A 19877-nucleotide genomic window follows, 5' to 3' on the forward strand; every position below is an offset into this window, starting at 1 on the left:
GTTTTTGTTAACTAAGAGATTTTCGCATTTAATGTGGAGCATTTCTTTTACTTTTAATTTATGTTTTGTTGAACCAGTATCCAAAATCTCAAAAGAATTACATTTAGACAGACTTTTACAATTAATTGATGTATTTAAATGTTTATATATGCTTTAATCATATATTTAAATGTTATACATACTTGGAATTATAAGTTTTAAGGTGCTTATTTATCCTAGTTGTCAAATATTGGAGGTTTTTCCAATATAACTGGCATTACAGCCAGCACATGAGAATTTGTAAACAACACAAGATTTAAGTAAACTTAGAAAAAAAGATCTTTTAAACAAAAAATATTTAGTGTTTTATTAGTGGTAAATATTAATTTTATAAGAACATCTTTAAAATTTATTAACAACTTTTTTAATTTTCATTTTAGTATAATTAGAGTAGTTATTTTGGAATATTTAAAATGGAGTTTTCTCTCTAAAGTCTTCTGTTTTTAATATTTACTCCAACATTTTATTGCAAAATTAAATCTCTTTCAATAAAACTTTAGAGTAAATATTAAAAATAGAAAACAAAATAAGAAAAAAATCCCAAAAACAAAACTAGATTATAACAAGTAACTCATGCTAGGTATCTATTTTTTTGACCTTGACTGAAACCTATATTTTCTTTATGCATTATTATAAACTAATAAATAAATTATTTTTTTTAACACACACCTATTTTTTTTGCATGAAACTGTATAGTTAGATTGACCCTAAAGCAACAAAAATAATGTAAAAATTTAGATATATTATTTCTTTAAGTTAGAAAATTTTGAGTCACATTAACTTCGAAAAGATAACGAAAAACTATATAAAATGTTTTTCAGTGAAACATCTAAAACAATACTAATTTAAAATTTAAATAATTTATTTTTAATATAAATATTTTTGTATTAAAAATTATTTAATATTTGAATTCACAGTTGACAAAAAAAAGCCATTAAATGCAATGATAAAACATCTAGATACATATTTATTTTGATTCCCACATTAAAAAGCTATATATATATATATATATATATATATATATATATATATATATATATATATATATATATATATATTAGGGATATGACTTTTTTGCAACCTACTAGGCCTGTATCGTAATTCAATGAACTTTTATGTAAAAAGAACGAATAGATGTTTCATTTTGACATATTTTGAAAGAGGTCACCCCAAAACCAAAAAATCGAATTTTCAATAGGTACACTTTTGTACAGTAAATGAATATTAAAGGCTGAAGATGTTGTAAGAGTCATACTCCTGTTGTTATTTTATTTATTTATGCAACATGTACTGTGATATAACAAAAAACATTATGTGATATATAATTATACAAGTATTACAAAATTAACAGTATCAAAGCGTCTAGTACAACAATATACATAACTGTCTGTGTCTATAGGCCTACTGTGTTTAGTACATGGGTCACATGATGCTCACGTCTCATAAAGAGTCTAGCGCTTATTACTTAGAATGAATCGAAGTTGCAGTTTGTCTTTCTTTCTGCAGGAAGCATACAGGTCTTGCATCACCTTGATTGCACGTTCAGCTATCTGATTACTTCGTGGTATATCGATGACGGATGGCTCTTTCTTCCAGTGATTTTTGAATGACTGCAATGCCTTTTTGTAAGGCTTCAATACATCAGATAAATTCTTGAAGTCATTGTCATTGTACTTTTGACTATTAAACCAATGTTCTGCCCACTCATATGAAATGAACCTGCAAACCTTCTCCAAATTCTTTCTCGCTTCAGGCATAAGAATGAACGCCAGAATGGCGAGAATGGCTCTTGAGTTCCATCTGGCATTGCTCATATTAGGAATGTTCTGAAAGTGAACCAGAGGGAAGTTTCTTTGTTCTTCATAGAACCTAAACACTCTTGTTAAATGGTACAAAAACTTCATATCGTCTCTCCACCCTGATTTATCAAGAATTTCTACAGTTCCATTCACAAACTTATCCTTCAGTTCATCATACTTATTCAACAGTTCAGACACAAATGGGTATTCAATGTTTGGAGATTTGGTATCACCCCCAAGTTCTTTGTCCATCACCAGACGGAGAATCCTGTCTAGTACGTGATGCTGACAACCGATAAATTGTGGTATTGTGACACCCTTTAATTTAAACATACGTTGCAACTTCACAACAACTCCATTTCTCTTTCCAGTATTGACGTTTGTTGTATCAGTAATGATCATCTTAATTGAATTCCACAAATTGTATTCATCAATAAGTTTGGCAATTTTTTCAGCAACAGTTTCAGCTTTGCCATCTTTTAAACGCAGTGCATCAAGTTTCACGTCAGTTCTTTCATTCTGAAGTACAACTACCTGATATTCCTTATCATCTATTCGTTTGCCGTCAAAGTGTAAGGACCACTGTTCCATTTTAAGTTGTTGTATCATTTCTTTTTTTAATTTACCTGCCTCTTTGAATATGGACTTGTAAATTGCTGATTGACTTGGAGTTGGAATATCAATACATTGATACAGTGATAATACATTGCATATTTTAGCAGCTTTCTTTGTGGAAACTCCACTTGATGTAACCATACTTACAGCAAATTTACTTTTGTAGTGCTTTCTAGTTTTTTTCTGAGTGTCCTCATCATCGTCTTTATCACCGTCGTCGTCTTCATCATCTTCACTCTTACTTTTGCAGTTTTCAGATTCAGTACCATTGTCTGTGGTAGACAGGACTTGTGATATGGAAGGTATTGCTGTTCCAGACTGGACTTTCCTTCTCTTGGAAGGGTGAATGGTTTCTTTACTTGCCACTTGTCCTGTTGAGTACCCCACCTAGCCTTTACTTTCTTTTTGTAGGTGGTATAGACGTTTATCTTCCGAGGATAACCACTGGCCATTCACTTTCGTGATGTCAAATAATGCATTGAGAACATCATATTTTCCACGCTTGACACATTCATCATAGACCTTCAGCACCTTCATAAGCTTTGCTCTTATCACTTGATCAGACACACGTGGAAAATTCAGTTTATTGTCCCACAATTTTGTAATTTCCTTAGAAATTTGGTCTATTCGTTCTTTTCTTCCTTTAACATATGCTCCGAGAAACTGGTATCTTCCTACGATCTGCAATTGAAGTGGTATTCTGGATTTTTCATCGAGTGAATGTTCTTCTACAGCCACGCTTCCTCTTCTTCTGTGTGACTCTTGAAATCTCACCAAATTTTTAGTCCAAGTCTTCTTGTTCTTTGTTACTGTGGTATGACTTTTCTTGTGAGACATCATATAATATTGTTACGACTTTACGGATAGCTGAGCGTAAATATCCGTTTAATAAAGTCGTTTAATTAATAAAATACTTTAACTGTATAGTAATCCAATTATAGTTCGATAATCCAGTCAATGTTGATAACAGTTCGATAATCCAGTCCGTATCCTATTGATAATGCTACAACTACTTATACTTCGTACACTTACAGCGTCTTTAGTTCGCTACAGTAGTTCCTTATTAGCTCAGTTACACGCAGAGTACTTCATAGAAATATTCACATTATCAACACTGAGCTCTGACAGCAGCTCGCTTATATAATTATTTAGAGCTTCCAGAATGTTCTACTAAGTTCTATAATCTTCTACAGTCTGTTACAGTCGTCTATATCACCGTGGTAACACAATGACGTCATCACATAACAATTCCAAGTATTTGCCGGCACACGGCCGTTTCGTTGCCATGGTAACGTGTGGCGTTATATTTATAAATTCATAACAAAATAATGAAATAAATAGAATTAAGCTGAGAATTAAGCTTAAGATTAAAACATCGGTCAAAAATGAATGTATAAAAATGGTAAATCAAATTTTTATTTTGGGGTGACCTTTTTTTGTTGCAAAAAGCTATTTGGGCCTTTTTTCATGATTTTAGGTAAAAGTTCATCGATTTATGATACAGGAAACATTTTATTTGAAAAAAAATTAAAAAGTCATATCCCTATATATATATATATATATATATATATATATATATATATATATATATATATATATATGTACATATACATATACATATATATATATATATATATATATATATATATATATATATATATATATATATATATATATATATATATATATATATACGCACATACATGATTTATTTATAGATGATATCAAAAGTTTGTGTTTTTTTTTATTCTGAAAACGGACAGAACTTTGAACAAAAAAAAAAAAAAATTTAGATATCATCTATAAATTGTATTAAGAAATATAATTGCCATTAATTTCAATGACATCTTGCCAGCAAGATATTCCATTTTTGAAAAATGTTTTATTCTTTGATTCAAAAAATTGAACCAGTGCTTGTTTGATATCTTCTTTATTTTTGAATTTCTTGCCATTCAAGAAATTATGTAAAGACAAAAACAAGTGATAGTTGGAGGGTGTTAAGTCTGGGGAATATAGTGGATGCAATAAAATTTCCCGGCCGAGCTCTACAATTTTTTGTCGAGTCCCCAAACCAACATCTCTTATTCAAATGTGGTTTAGGTGTGGATAGGCTAAGCAATTCATTTCTCATTCCCAGTTATCATCCTGCTCAGAAATGGTTTGGTTTTATTCCAACCAAGTAGAGATATGCATATGACAACTCAATCATCCATACTATTCTGATTTAAATATATGTGGCACCAAGCTTAAATATTTCCATACTAATCCTATCTTTTGAATATGGTCCGAAACAGTTTGCTGAGCTGATTTAAGTGTTTCTGCAATCTCGGATGTTGTCAGAAAAGAATCTTTTTTTCCAACATGTTCTTAACAACATAATCGAAACAATGATTTGATAATATTGTTAAGGCTGATCAGAAAGATCAAAATCATCAATTAGAAATTTTTGGAACCATCTTTGACATGTCCTATCAGAAACAGTAATTTCATCAAACCCTTTCAATAAACTTCTACTTTCTGTAGCATTTTTTCCTTGTTGAAATTCGTATAAAATACAGTGAAGTAAATGAAATTTATCAGTAGCCATGTTTACAATATCACTTTATAATCAAGACAAACGTAAAATAAATTTATTGGAGTTAATTTGCTACTTCTGTATGAATATTTTAAACTAGAAAAATAATGAGCTGAACATGAGCTAAATAAACATGTACTAATGCGTTGAAAATTGTTTTTAATGAAACGGACAGAACTATCTGGTAGGCCTAATAAATATATATATATATATATATATATATATATATATATATATATATATATATATATATATATATATATATATATATATATACCCCCTTAAACACTACACATATAAACTTTCAGCTCTGGGTTCCACTAATGTCAATGAAATTATTAAACAATGATTGAATCAGTATCTCTAAACATCCTAAATGACAAATCATTAAAAATTTACCTCTTTTACAATTTTAAAATCCTCAAAAAGAGAATGCAAATCAAATTTTTAGTTTTAAAAATGGTTCAACTTATGCATTATGAACTCCTACTGTTTAATAATTTAAATTTAAGTTTGCAATTATCTTATTTCTAGATAATGTTACACTTGTTCTAATCCACCAATGTTTATATTAACTATTTTACAAACTCTTAAAGATGTTTATTTTATATTTTTTTTGCAGTGCTATGGATGTAGTTTTTAAGGGGTCACTAGCTTTAAAATAGGAAATCTAGATTTTAATACAATAACAATGTATATTTTGAATAATAGGAAATATGAAAAATGATAAGAAAAGTTAGATTTAATACAATAACAGCTTTAATAACAGCAATAACTATTTTTTGAATAACATAAAGTGACTAAAAAAATATGAATAGCATAAAATATTCTAAAAAAGAGACATACAATAAACAAACATTTCATTTAAAAAAACATCTCTGAGTCATTATGATTTAAAATATTTAAATCAGAACCAAAATAGAGTTTTTTTTTTAAGAATCAGAGGATGACGCTGCAGATGCAGGGAGAATAATTGTCAGCTTTTTGTTATCAATGTGACAAGCTATTTTAGTGCATACAGATTAAAGAATGGAATGAGATTGTGAACACTCTTTTAAATATTTTGCAAGAAATTCTTCTTCACAAGAACATTGCAGTTTGCAACGATAAAACAGTTCTTTTTCTTGGAGCTTATGTTTCTTTTTCTCCTCTGAATTGCGATTTTTTCTTTCTGTTTTTCTCCTTTGAGAGAAGCCACTTTTGAAAGCACATCTTGAGCCTCCATAGATCCATGCACATTAGTGACCATTGTTGTTTTTTTTTGATTAACTTCCTTGGGTTTAACCTGGTTTACTGAAAGTAAACCAGGCACTTCTGCTAAATTGAGGCTTTTCTCATATGATTCCTCAATGAATGATTGTAACATTTTATACATTGATTTCCAATATTCGGCTGAACAATACCTTCCTTTTGTTTGGGCGACTTCGGATTGTGATCTCAGAGTTGTTGCAAAGGATCCATCTTTTGAGGTCACACTTCTTGTTTTCTCAGGAGTAGAAGATTGTAGAGAAACATCATCAGTTTTACCAATAAAAAGAGCTGATTGTTCAAATTTATCCTGTTGCATATCATCAACATTAAGACCATTCTTACTTATACCAACTCTCTTAGCAGCTGCTACGATATTGGCAGCGGATGCCCAATTGTTCCACATTGTTCCTAGGATATTCATGAATCTTTCTCGATTTATTGTCTGGAAAGAGGAAAAGAGCTCACCTTTTGTGTTATTATAATATCGATGGAGCTGTTGATTTGGTGCTTGGTCTAGAAGCTGTGTGACTCCAGTAGTATCAGGTGGAGACACAAATAAATTGTTTTGCTTTTCACACAAAAAATTTAGAACTTTAAAGTCAAACCGTGACGAATGACCATCTGATAGAAGCACAACTGGTCGCTCTATACCTTGTTCAGTGAGATGTTTATCAAGTTTCTTGTACACAGCCAATAATCAACAGTTATGTTGTGAACCACTCTATGTCGTGGAGATGATCAAATATTTGATGTTACTGACAGCTTTTTGTGGTGCCATCTGGCTTGTTATGCCTTTTGCCAGCAAATATTACCTGACACAACCTCTCCTAAAAGTATAAAATTATATTTCACTTTTTAAAAATTAAAACTATAAAAGCCACAACTTTAGTTGTGAAAAGTTGTTTAGTTGGCTCACCTGATAATTTGTTGACCTGATAATAAAACAAATGGGTTTATAGTTATGCACTCTCTGTTTTCACAAATCATTATTTTATATGTCTCTCCTTTCCCAGCATAAACTAACCCAGTGGCAGTACCATCTATAACGTAGTTGACAAACTGTGATGCTTCATCATGATTGAAAACTCTTTCTGTTGCAATATCACCAACCCATACACCATTTTTTGTTTTTTTATAGTTCTTCATTATACTACAAGCAATTAGTTCATCAGCTAAGGCATCTGGGATAAAAAAAGTTGTAAAATTATTGATATAATCAAGTTACATAAATTATCAACGTACAAAACATATAAACTTATTCAAGAATAACAACTAAGTAGTAGAACACTTGAGAATGAAATTGAAAATAGATCTTTTTATATTTTGACTAAACTAAAAACACAATATGTGTACCTAGATGAGTTATAGCCATCTCCCTAGTACAATTTAGGGCTCTGTTTATTTTAACTCAACTTTGCCTCTTAATCACAATATCATCATATTCAGCATGCCATCTCCTCCAAAATGATTTCCCGAGTCTATATAGTTTGGATAATAAGGTTCAGTACTTTACATCTATTTAATATCTACTGTACCCTTGTACCTGTTGGGATGTTGATAAAATAATTTAAAGAAAAAACTTACTTACCTTCCATTTTGTAGGGCTGTTTTTGCACTTGGTTCTTCCACCTTTTCCATTTTTGTTCAAATGATCTCTGATTTTCAGCACATCCAAAATAATTTCAGAAACTTCTTTCTTAGAAAGTCCCTGGTGGGCTCTGTTTTTGTTTCTGATAAAACAAACTATTTCCTTTTCATCATCTGGATGTAACACTCTCAAATGTTCCTTTTTTAAATTCTTAACTTTGCCATCTAATCTTCTGTCTATTGTACCAAGTTCTTTAATTAAAGGAAACTTTCCTGTTTTTAATGCTGCCTGTCCTTGTTTTTTATTTTCTGTGCACCAATCTACTGCCTCTGATATTTGATTTTCTTTAGCTCTTATGTCCTTTCTGTAAACTGTTGCTTCAGCTCGAGTTTCTGGCTTTGTTTTTGTTCTACTTCTTTTTTTCTACCAGCAGAAATATTAAAATTAAATTGCGGTTTTCCCATACTATTATTTTATTTAAACAATAAAAATAAAGAATATATATACTTGATTAGAGATTATGAGCACAAAATGAACAGAAAGGTACCAGTTATAACCATTTTACTATTTCTTAGTTAAAGAAGATCAGTATAAACATTCTCTCAATTCTTGGCTATTCTAAGTGAGCTTTTGGAGGCATATTTTACCTAATGTAATGTAGTATTTAAGGGGGAAATCGTGTAGTTTTTAAGGGACTTTACTAGCTAAAATGCTTTTTTTTGTTGGACTTAGTTAGCAAGCCTCCTTATATATCATACTACACTGATTTCTGATACAATAAAATTTTTTTGAAATTTCAGTAATTTTTCATCCATATAAACACAATTATGTTCCTAGTAGTTTTTAGAGGGCATCTTTAAAAAAATCAGAAAATTCACTCTGCTAATTCTCACTAAATATGGCAAAGCAAGAATAACGGCTTCCAGGAAAGAAAAACCCTATAATAGGTATTTTCAAATCACAAAAAAAAAGTTCAAATAGTTGACCTGTAACGAATGTACTCTATTTTGAAAATTTGCGTAGTTTTTTAGGGAATTCTACCTGTGCATATATATATATATATATATATATATATATATATATATATATATATATATATATATATATATATATATATATATATATATATATACATACATATGCAGTACTGTGAATAAGTTTTACTGTGAATAATTTTTTTAAAGCGTACTTAAGTTTAATAATATATAAGAAAAGTTGAAAGAATATATTATTTTGAATAAATAAACAAAATTGATGAGGAAACATGAGGGATTTGTTTGTTTATTTATTAAAATGATGTGTCATAACAACTACATCCAAAACAAGATATTCGAAGAATGCTGTTACAAAAATCAGAGAAACTGGCTCCCTTGAATATAGAAAGAAAAGTGGTAGACCTCCTAAGCTAACAAAAGATGACAACAAATATTTAAAAACCCTATCTTTAAGAAATACAAAAAAAGCATCAACTGAGCTGGCAAAAGACATTAACACAGCAACTGGGAAAAATGTCAGCTCTGCTTTTATTCGACAGCACCTAATTAAATCGGGATTAAGAGAGTGTGTTGCAATTCCAAAACCATTATTACGGTGTGGCAATAAAGAAAAATGACTTAAATATGCAAAACAACACAAAGATTGGGCCTAGGAAATGTTTAATCGGGTTCTGTACATCGATGAGTCCAAATTCGAAATTTTTGGAACGAAAGGGCGCCAATATGCTTGAAGAAGAATTGAAGAAGCCTATCAGCCTGAGTGTTTAAACCCTACTGTTAAACACAGAGGAGGCTCTTTACAAGTTTGGGGCTGTTTATCTTCATCTGGAGTAGGTGATTTGATCAAAATAGGAGGGCGACTCACCGGGGAACGTTATGTGGATATCCTAAGGCACCATGCTGTATTATCTGGAATGAGACTAATAGGTCATAATTTTATTCTGCAGGACAATTACCCAAAACATTGTTCCCGAGTGGCAAAAATTTATTTAAATGAAATGGCAGAGGAAGGAGTACTGGAATTGATGACCTGGCCTCCCCAGAGTCAAGTTTTGAACATAATTGAGCATATTTGGGATAACCTGGACAGAAAGAAAGTCAAACATGCTCTCCAAAATGCTGAAGAATGTTTGAAGTACTTCAAAGAGAATGGAACAACATACCCCAGGATTTTATAACTAACTTGTATGAATCTATTCCCCGGCGAATATTAGCTGGGATTGAGGCAAAAGGAGAACATAGTAAATATTGAGAGTTTTTTATGAAGATTGACATTAAAAAGTTTGTAATTGTTCGATATTTTGTGTGAAATACATGTGTTTTAATAAGTTTATAATTTAGAACTACAAACTTAAATATTAGAGGAGAATTCTCCGGAATTTTTTGAAAAAATGTAAGTGGTCTAAAACTTATTCACAGTACTGTATGTATATATATATATGTATATATATATATATATATATATATATATATATATATATATATATATGTATATATATGTGTATATATATTTAGTCCTTTAACATAACAATAGACAAAAAATAAGGTTTTATATATAAGTATACACATACATATATACCTGATACATTCCCACGCCTGCATGTTTAGCATCAATTTTAACAAGTTCTAACAATGGATCTTGCAGTCGACGACCAATTGACACTTAAAAATAGTGAACAAACATTAATTTGTTTTATTAATAATGAACACTAAAAGATTATCTACTAAATATATTAGGATGAGTTAATTACTTTCAGTGACCACTTTATAAAAAAGTTTATATATATATCATGCTATGTAATAAATTGTCAGGCATAAAGCATTTTACATAAGCGAAGAGCAATTTTATAATATTTTACAAATATTTTTGAATAACAATGCGTATATCAACCATTTTGTAAAAATAAAAGGTAATTTTACGTAAAATTGCTGGTAAAAAGACTATTGCTCATTTTTTTTCTTACAATTAAAATTCCAATTTAAAGTTTTTAGTTTATAACTAGCTGACTTTTTAAAAACAAAAAACAAATTGTTATTTTCAAGACTAACAGCCTTGAAAAATACATATTCAAGAAATAAAACAAATTTTTTTAATATTTGTCTAGTTATAGACAAAACATGATTGTGTCTAATGTCGAGAAATTAAACAAACATCTTTATATTTTAAAAAACAAGAATCTAAGTAAATATTCAATAAAATTATTAAATAATAACAATACTACATTGTTTTGAATTAATTTTTAAATTAAACTAGTTTTGCTTTAAATTTAGTATATTCAAATAGTTCAAAAAAAGTTAATAAATATCAATTAATATGAAAAACAAATAAAAAGAATTTTATGATGTTAAAAACTCTGTTTTGTTAAGCATTTTTTATTCATCACAAGCACATATATATATATATATATATATATATATATATATATATATATATATATATATATATATATATATATATATATATATATATATATATATATATATATATATATATATATATCAGGGGCTATTTCTAGGAAAAAAATTTGGGGGGCAGTACCCCCAGACTGGCATTCGCTGTAAAGATATTTCCTTTAAAATGTTCAATATTTGCCTAAAAAACGTAAAAAAAAGAAGTCAATTTTGAATTTGGTAATACGGTTGGCGCTGTCGAAATATATATATATATATATATATATATATATATATATATATATATATATATATATATATATATATATATATATATATAAATATATATATAGATATATATATATATATATATATATAAATATATATATAAATATATATATATATATATATATATATATATGCACATATTTTATTAAAATATACAAACCAGCACTTATTAAATTAGGATCCATGTTTCCAAACTCCAGTTTAGCTTCTTCTGTGACACTGTACACTGAAGCACCACTTTCACAAACAATACTAAAAGTTAAAACACACAAAAATAATAATTGTCAATGCAAAAAATGGTTCCTACAGAGTTATTGGTTATAAATTATGCAACAATGTGATTTAAAAGTAGGCTTATTTTTATCGATTTTTAAAGTAATCAAAAATTTATGTTTTATTTATAAAATACAAGAAATACCTTTTATTATTACTTTTTCTGTCAACTTAACTAAAAAAATTTCATCCATTTTTAGCAAATGAATATTGATGTTGACACACGAAAGTTTATTTAAAATATACCTTTAGTACTAAAATTAATTTATTAATATTTTTTTAATAATTGGAATTAAATTAGCTTGAAAATGGAGCTAACATGTTCAAATTGTTTTTAGTCAGATTTTATACTTTATAAAATTTTTGTTTTCTCTAAAATTTAGTTAAAAAACTTAAGTTTTTTAATAATATATGCAAAAGAATATTAAATGCTATGTTTTTGCATTTAAAGTTTTGAATATTGATGCTTAGTTAGGCACATTTGTATTTTAAATTTGTGTAACGTAAGTTAAAACTACATGCATTTACTAAAGTTCTGGCGCTTTTTTGTTAACAAAATGAATTACATCATTAATTCTTATTTCGTCGCATTGGTTTGACAAGGTTCTAACTGAATTTTATGTTAAAAGATTTAAATGTAAATACTTTGCAGATTTCAAAAATTCAACCTATCAGCATAAATGTAAGAAGTGTAAGTAAAAACTTCAACAAACCAAAGATTTTCTTATTTAAATGACTCAAATAAGTATTAATAAAGTTGTAATACTAAAATAATTTTCTAAAGTTGCTCTTGGTCTTGCGGAAAAACTACTTTCGATTTGATAACTTTTATAAATGTTATGAAAAATCACTCAGGAAGAGTTCTACCAGTTTTTTAAAACTTCTTTTGCTAATTATTTTTAATGAGTTCAACACTTTTTCAATTCTTTTGTTACATAACTCTAACTCTTAATAATAGATATAAAAATCCACGATAATAATTGCTTGATAATGTAAGTGATGTAACATAAGATAAATATATAGTTTCAGAAAAACTAGTTTATTTTCCTTAGCTGGTCACCTCTGATAAATTTTGATATACTTTTAAAATTATTATAGTATTCTTAACATCTTGTGAAAGTTTCTAATACAAACCGCTTTACTGATTCATAAAAATCTGACCTAAAAGTTGAAGCAATTTTTTAACCTTGTTTTTCATGTAACGTATGTTAAGTGGCATTTTCAGTTATAAGTTTGCCCTCTTTTGGCCAGACTCAAAACTTTTTAGCTTTCTTTATTCTTTAGACTAACAGCTTTTGTACAAAATAGCTAAAAGTTTAATTTACAGTTTAAATAGGCAAATATTTGATAAAGTTGCTGCACCTGTAACATAAGTTGAAGGTGAAATTGCCCATATATATATATATATATATATATATATATATATATATATATATATATATATATATATATATATATATATATATATATATATATATATATATACACATATATATACAGTTATTTAGGATTTAAAAGAAAAAATATCCATTTTCTAAAGAATTCTTTTTATAACTCATTTTAAAAAAATACTGTATTTAATATAATTTCCTGTTTACAGAAAAATACTGTATTTAATACAATTTCCTGTTTACAGAAAAATACTGTATTTAATATAATTTCCTGTTTACAGAAAAATACAGATTAAAAAAAATTCAATGTGAAAATTTTGTTCTATAAAATTTTTTATTGGAGAAACTGACAGTAGAAGCTTAAGTTAGATAAATGTTTTTTTTACTAATTTATTATTGTTCTGTTCTTTAAGAACATTGAGCACTCTTTTCATAGAAAGAAAGCTCATTTTATTGAGAAAGAACAAGAAAAATTTCATAATTTCATTCAGTCTGATAAGAAACAACAATGGGTTTTAAATAGACACTAAGGGATTATTCAAAAAACATTTGAAATAAGTATATTTTCTAGATTTGTGAGTGTACTGCATATCACTTTCACTAAGTAACTCCAAAATGCAGACCAATATATTTTGATGAAAATACTGAGAATGAGCCTTTTCATCAAGATATATTGATCATCTTGAAACATTTAAATTTACATGCAATGGTCGCATAAGCACTTTCTGAGGCTCTATCAGCAACTCCCGCTTCACATTGTTCTTGCTTACTTTACTTATTACTTCTCTTTTACAGAATTAAGTAATTCCTTTATTCCCCAATAACACGTTGGTTAGAGTCACCTGTGCTTTTGTTTTATTATGACTACTTTTGGACAGTTCAATAACGTTCTACAAAGTTCTGGTTTTCTGGCTGGGTCAGAGAAATTAGCTTAAAGTTATTTAATGAAAAATGTAACAACTTTTAATATCCGTATTTTATAAAATTTAAACAGTTTATAAAATTTTAGAACATTTATAAAATTCAATTCAAGAAAAAAGAAATATCAACTTATGGTTGTTTTTAAAACAATATTATATAAAAATTTAATGTATAAGCTATAGAAATAGATATATTATAGAAATAAAAATAAATAGCTATTATTTTTATGATTTTACAGTAGTTTTAAAGATGATGGCTGATTATTTAACTACGATTACAAAAAAAAAGGTTTTTAAAAGCAAGTAAAATCCTACCAACAGCAAATTAATTAAATTAACAGTAACTTTAAAAATCTTTTATTTAAAAATTAAATTGACAGTAACTTTAAATATCTTTTATTTAAGGTCAACACTTCAGTTGACTTTTAATAAAAGTATTTTGATGTTTTTTTTCAAGAAGTTTTAAAATTGTAAAATTAATAAAATTTGTTTCTTTATGAACTACAAAAAAATCTGACATTTTTTTTTTAATACAACTGTATCTCTTCAAGGCCCTAGGGGGGCCATTATAGTTGAAGAGGATAATCATCAAAAATTTTTATTTCTTTTATTTGCAACTCTCTATCTCAACTCTGAAATAAGTTGAGTCACAGCACTTCCAGAGAAGAGGGTGCATTTGAATCTCAAACTTCTTGATTGAGAGCCAAGTGTTCTACTATCAGTTTACTAACACATTTAATTATAAAAGTCTTAAACTATAAGCTAAACATTTGAATTAATAACTGCAGTTTATGCAGTTTAATTCATAACTTCACAATCTTTAAAACTATGTGTTTTTTAGCAAAGTAAAAACTGTTATTTAGAGTAAAATTGAACATTTTTTTGTATGTAAAATATTTATGAATAAGAAAATAAAAATAATGAAAATTAGATTAATAAAAAAAAACTTTTTCCTGATTTTATTAAGAGCAAAATTCATATGTTTAATCAATTTAAAAAATGTTTCAACAAATTAAAAATGTTAAAACTAATTATGTTATGGGAAAAAAAAAATTCCACAGACTAATCATTAAGATTGGAAAAATAAAATTTCAGCTGACCAATCATTAAGATTGTTTAGATGTATGATTTTAAAGTAACTTATCAATTGCAACAATATAAACTGTTGTTTTTTTTGTATTTTCATTAATACACAATTCAGCTTGCAAAAAACTTATCTTCCTACATCCACTCAATACTGAGTCCTCCACTTGAAATGCCATTTTTTTTAACATAACTTTATGATTGTTTGTTTTGATGCCAACTCTGGCCGTAAATCTGCTAGTATATTCATAAAACCTTCGCACTTTATCCTCCCTTCATAAACAGAGAATAAAATGCAAATTTTAATATTTCTGTAAACAGAATGACTTTATGATTAATTTGACCAAGAAGCTGGGTAACGCCAGTTCTGTCAGGTCAAACTAGGGGTTTCATCATGACTGTAAAGGTTTCATCATGACTCTAAAGGTATCAAGATCCCCCTATCATACACCTGCTTTTAATTGATTTGCATCAATGAAAATCATTAGGATGATTACATGCCATTTCTTTTGTACATTTAAAGGCACTATATATAGATACAGTTACCTGTCTGTTTTTGGTTATGTACTTTTGATATTTTGCATCCCAATGCTTCTAAAAAGATTTGCTTTTTTTCTTTAAAATGCTGAGCCTTTAGTGATAGATTACTGATATGAAATTCACAGAAGTTTCTACAGGCTTACTTCTATACTTCTAAAACATTTAACATTGTTCTTGTCAACTCCGATTTGGAGTCATCTAAATAAATGATTGAAACTACAATAGAAGAAATATAAACAATATAAGTAAAGTTTTCTAAACGCAATAATTATAAAAAGCAGATGTTATTCTGTACTTTATTTGTATTAAGTTGGCAGTTACTAGAACAAAAAGAATAGAGTTATAGAGCAAGGAAATGGTTGACAGAAAACTTGAAAAGTTGTAGAATGTATGAGTAAGGAAAACATAAACAAATAAGTCTTTTGAGCATGCAGGGACAGATACAGTAAACAAATGAGACTTTGCTGAATGACAGTTAAATCAAGCAAAAATGAGTTTTAGTTGATAGAACAAGAGATAATGCAACCATGATAAAATATATATAGAAATATGTAGAAAATAAAAAAGATGGTAAAATAAAAAAAAGAAAGAGATGCAACTTTATGACGATGGGAGAAAGGCTCAAGCTTAACATATAGAGTGGGTCAAATTACGTTTACAATTCATTTTTGGAATTTGTCTAGAAGAGAAAGAGAATCATTAGAAGAAACAGCCCAAACATGACAATAGTATTCCATACAGGAACAAATGAGATTTGCAGAGGTATAGTATTGAATCAGGAGTAAGAAAACGGCAAACACGATAATGATTGTATATTTAGTTTCCATGAAAAGTCAGTAGTAAACGATAATGAGTTCTCTTCTTTACGTCCAAAAAGGTGTAAAGAAGACTCGGTGAGAGGGTTGCCATTCATCAATATAAGAATTAGTAAAAATTGAACAATACACCTTCTCTATTCCAGTTCCAATGACACCATAAAGTTGTTAGTTACTTGTTCTAAAATCTCTAATTACTAAACCAACTACTTTGCCAACTAAGTTTATTCAATACCACTTAACTGCTTCCACTAAATGTTTACATTTTATGTCTATGACATCTCTTAAAAAGTTGCATCTTGATTTGCTCATTGGTTTCACTCTAGGGTTAAAAGACTTTTCTATATCTTATTTATCCTTTACTCCAAACACACTTTAATTTTCTTTAATTACTTTAAAATCAACTTGAATTTATTCTAAAGCAAATAAAAAAAAACAGATAAAAGTGTGTTTTGAAGGAGGGTATTAGTGGAACTATAGACAAAAAAAAAATCAATTTGATAACATTGAGATGAAATTGAATGCAAATAGCTTCTTTTTAAAAAAAATAAGTTTCATTCACCTAGTATTTTGAATATCCTTAACCTAGTATTGGGTGGTGATAAAAAGTCTAGTAATAATAAGTGAACAGGAAAAATAAAAAATGCAGAAAATCATGATTATTTAAGCAATATTGCCAACAATATTACCTAGCAACAATTATATTAAACCTATTGTTTAACCTGGCATTCTGTTTACAACTTTTAATAGTTTCTAAATTTTTTTTTACTTTATTAAAACTTGTATATTTTTTACAATTTTAACTCATTGAATATTCACATTTATTGTAAGCTGTCAACTTTAGTGAGTTAAAAAGCATGAATGTTGAAATACTCATACACATTTGATAAGTTTGAAAACTTTAACAAATCAATCTTAAAATACCAGTATCGCAAGTTGTCTAATTTTTCTTCTTTGATCAGCTGGCTAATAAATTGCTCTGTTTCCCGACAAGCTGTCCCATTGCCCAAAGCCACAATTTCAACTCTACAATTCAAAAATTTTATAAATAAAGAGAAAAAATATTTCATAAACTTTCCATTATAAAAATTCTGACTTAACATTTAGGTGGGTGAAATGGTAATGGGTTGGGTGGGTAGCAAAAGATGTTTTTTATTTGCTTAGAAACTATGATAGTAAAACTGTCAATCAAATTGTCATACTGTAATATTTGACATTTATAATCTGTATACTTGAAACAAAAAATAAATTGTGAAAAATGTGTGGAGTAATCTGACTGCTGATCATAAAAAAATCATGAAGGGTTTGGGGATGTCTAAAATATACTTTATAAAAAATATTCAAAATATATGTCCAAAATAATTTTTTAATGTTAATGCAATAATTAAATTTTCAAATAATATAAATACTTTTTCTTATTAGAAAATTTACTTTAGGAATGCTTACTGGTATTTTTTTATTAAACCTGCTAGTATTCGAAAAGAATCCAGTTTATTTTTGAATGGAAAAATAACACAAGTTTCAAGAACAAAACCTAAAAAAAGAGAATTTATTTTTCTATAAACCATTATCATCATTGATAATTATCTATACATGCTCGGGTTTTTTTTATTTTTATTTATTTTGATATTTTTAGTTAAGTAAAGTTGTACTTCAGGGTGTTAGCCAGCTCAGTACCGTGTATACCACGGAATTCTTAATGGGTTTATAATTGCCAAAATTCTATGACCTTTTTTTATTTAAAAAAAAAGTAAAAGGACAATATCAATAATACTTCCTAATATTTTGTAGAGCAATAACAATAAATATTTGCAATATAACAAAAACGCGGTAAAAAATATTCCTGGCGAACACCCTGCACTTTAAATAATAGTAAAAAAAAATAAAACAAAAACAAAATAACCATTTTTATCAAGAAGTGCAATTTTACAGCCATTTTTAAAACCAGGATCAATACTGAGGATAACTCTATTTTTAACTGGTGCAGCGAGATAAAGATGTTTAAGGTTTTTAATAAACACATCCAATGCTTCTTTTTCTGCTAATTTGTTTAATTTTTTCCTTAAAATTAAAAATGTAACAACTGCTATTACAACCATTTGTTTTAATTAAAAAAAAACATTGATAATATCATAATATTTTGATATGACATCAAGATCTGTTTGTATAAATACAAATTTTAGTTACAAAGATTTGTAACTTCAAAAAAATTTTTTTACAAACAAATATTAAAATGAAATGTTATATAAGTAACTTATAGTTTCATAAACCTAAAACTAAACCTACCTGATGCGAATAAGAAATGATTTTTCAATCAATCTAGCAAATGCATCGTTTACAACTTCAATCATAAAATGTCGATAGCTATCTAAAAGTTCCACACATTAGTCATTAAAATAAAATGTGTATAAATATGTTTAATTAATGTCTTGTCTTATTTTATGCAGCTATATAAAAATTTTATAACGTGAATGCAAAAGAAGCAAAATTTGGGGCAAATATTAAAAAAAAATACAATTACAAAAAAATTTCACAGAATATTGACATTTACCTTTTGCTCAAGCCTCAAAATACCCAAATAAATGTCCCAAATAGCTACCAAATAGAATAAAAACATTCAGAAACAGAATGTTTTTATAAACATTCTAGTCTTTTAATTTGCATTTATGTGGTTTTTAAAAAAAACTTAATTAATTTCCTCGATTAAATTAATGCGCTTTATTATTATCTACCCTTAATTTTGTTGATATACCATAAAGTAGCAAGGAGCTGTTTTTTACCACAAATGGTATATTTAACACCTTTACTATAGACATATATACACACATATATAAACATATATATATATATATATATATATATATATTTATATATATATATATATATATATATATATATATATATATATATATATATATATATATATATATATATATATATATATATATATATACATGTGTTTATAACTCCTAACTGATTGTCAGAAAGTTTTTCCGTATTTTGTTGACACAAAAAAAAAATTAACATGCAAGACCAAAATTTTTTTTTTATTACTTGATAGACTGCCTGCCCCAACAGAAAATCCTCTGTCGATGTAGCACCACTCCCTTGCAAGTCAGGCTATAAGATAGTCAATGTAGCAGCACTCCATTGTGAGTCAGACTATTTGTCAGTCGATATAGCAGCACTCCGTTGCGAGTCAAGCTATAAGATAGTCGATGTAGCAACACTCCGCGCATGATTTAAAGTAAAAAAAATAAATAAATAAAAACATTGTTTATATTACTAAAAGCATTCAGAATGTTTTTAAAAAC

The 19877-nt window shown here is 27.7% G+C and overlaps 1 protein-coding gene across 2 annotated transcripts in view; it reads right to left on the reverse strand.

Annotated features, from left to right (window-relative positions):
• LOC101235874 (S1 RNA-binding domain-containing protein 1) overlaps positions 1-19877 on the reverse strand; it is an 85161-nt gene that overhangs the window by 21084 nt on the left and 44200 nt on the right. For both annotated transcript variants that reach the window (XM_065813146.1, XM_065813145.1), the window contains 6 exons: positions 18850-18931; positions 18467-18624; positions 18010-18097; positions 17488-17589; positions 11702-11793; positions 10442-10524 (listed from right to left, as the gene is read on the reverse strand). In XM_065813146.1, coding sequence (XP_065669218.1) covers positions 10442-10524; positions 11702-11793; positions 17488-17589; positions 18010-18097; positions 18467-18624; positions 18850-18931 — 605 coding nt within the window. The remainder of the gene's footprint in view (positions 1-10441; positions 10525-11701; positions 11794-17487; positions 17590-18009; positions 18098-18466; positions 18625-18849; positions 18932-19877) is intronic.

Source organism: Hydra vulgaris, chromosome 12 (assembly GCF_038396675.1).
Source record: "Hydra vulgaris chromosome 12, alternate assembly HydraT2T_AEP".
Lineage (NCBI taxonomy): Eukaryota > Metazoa > Cnidaria > Hydrozoa > Anthoathecata > Hydridae > Hydra > Hydra vulgaris.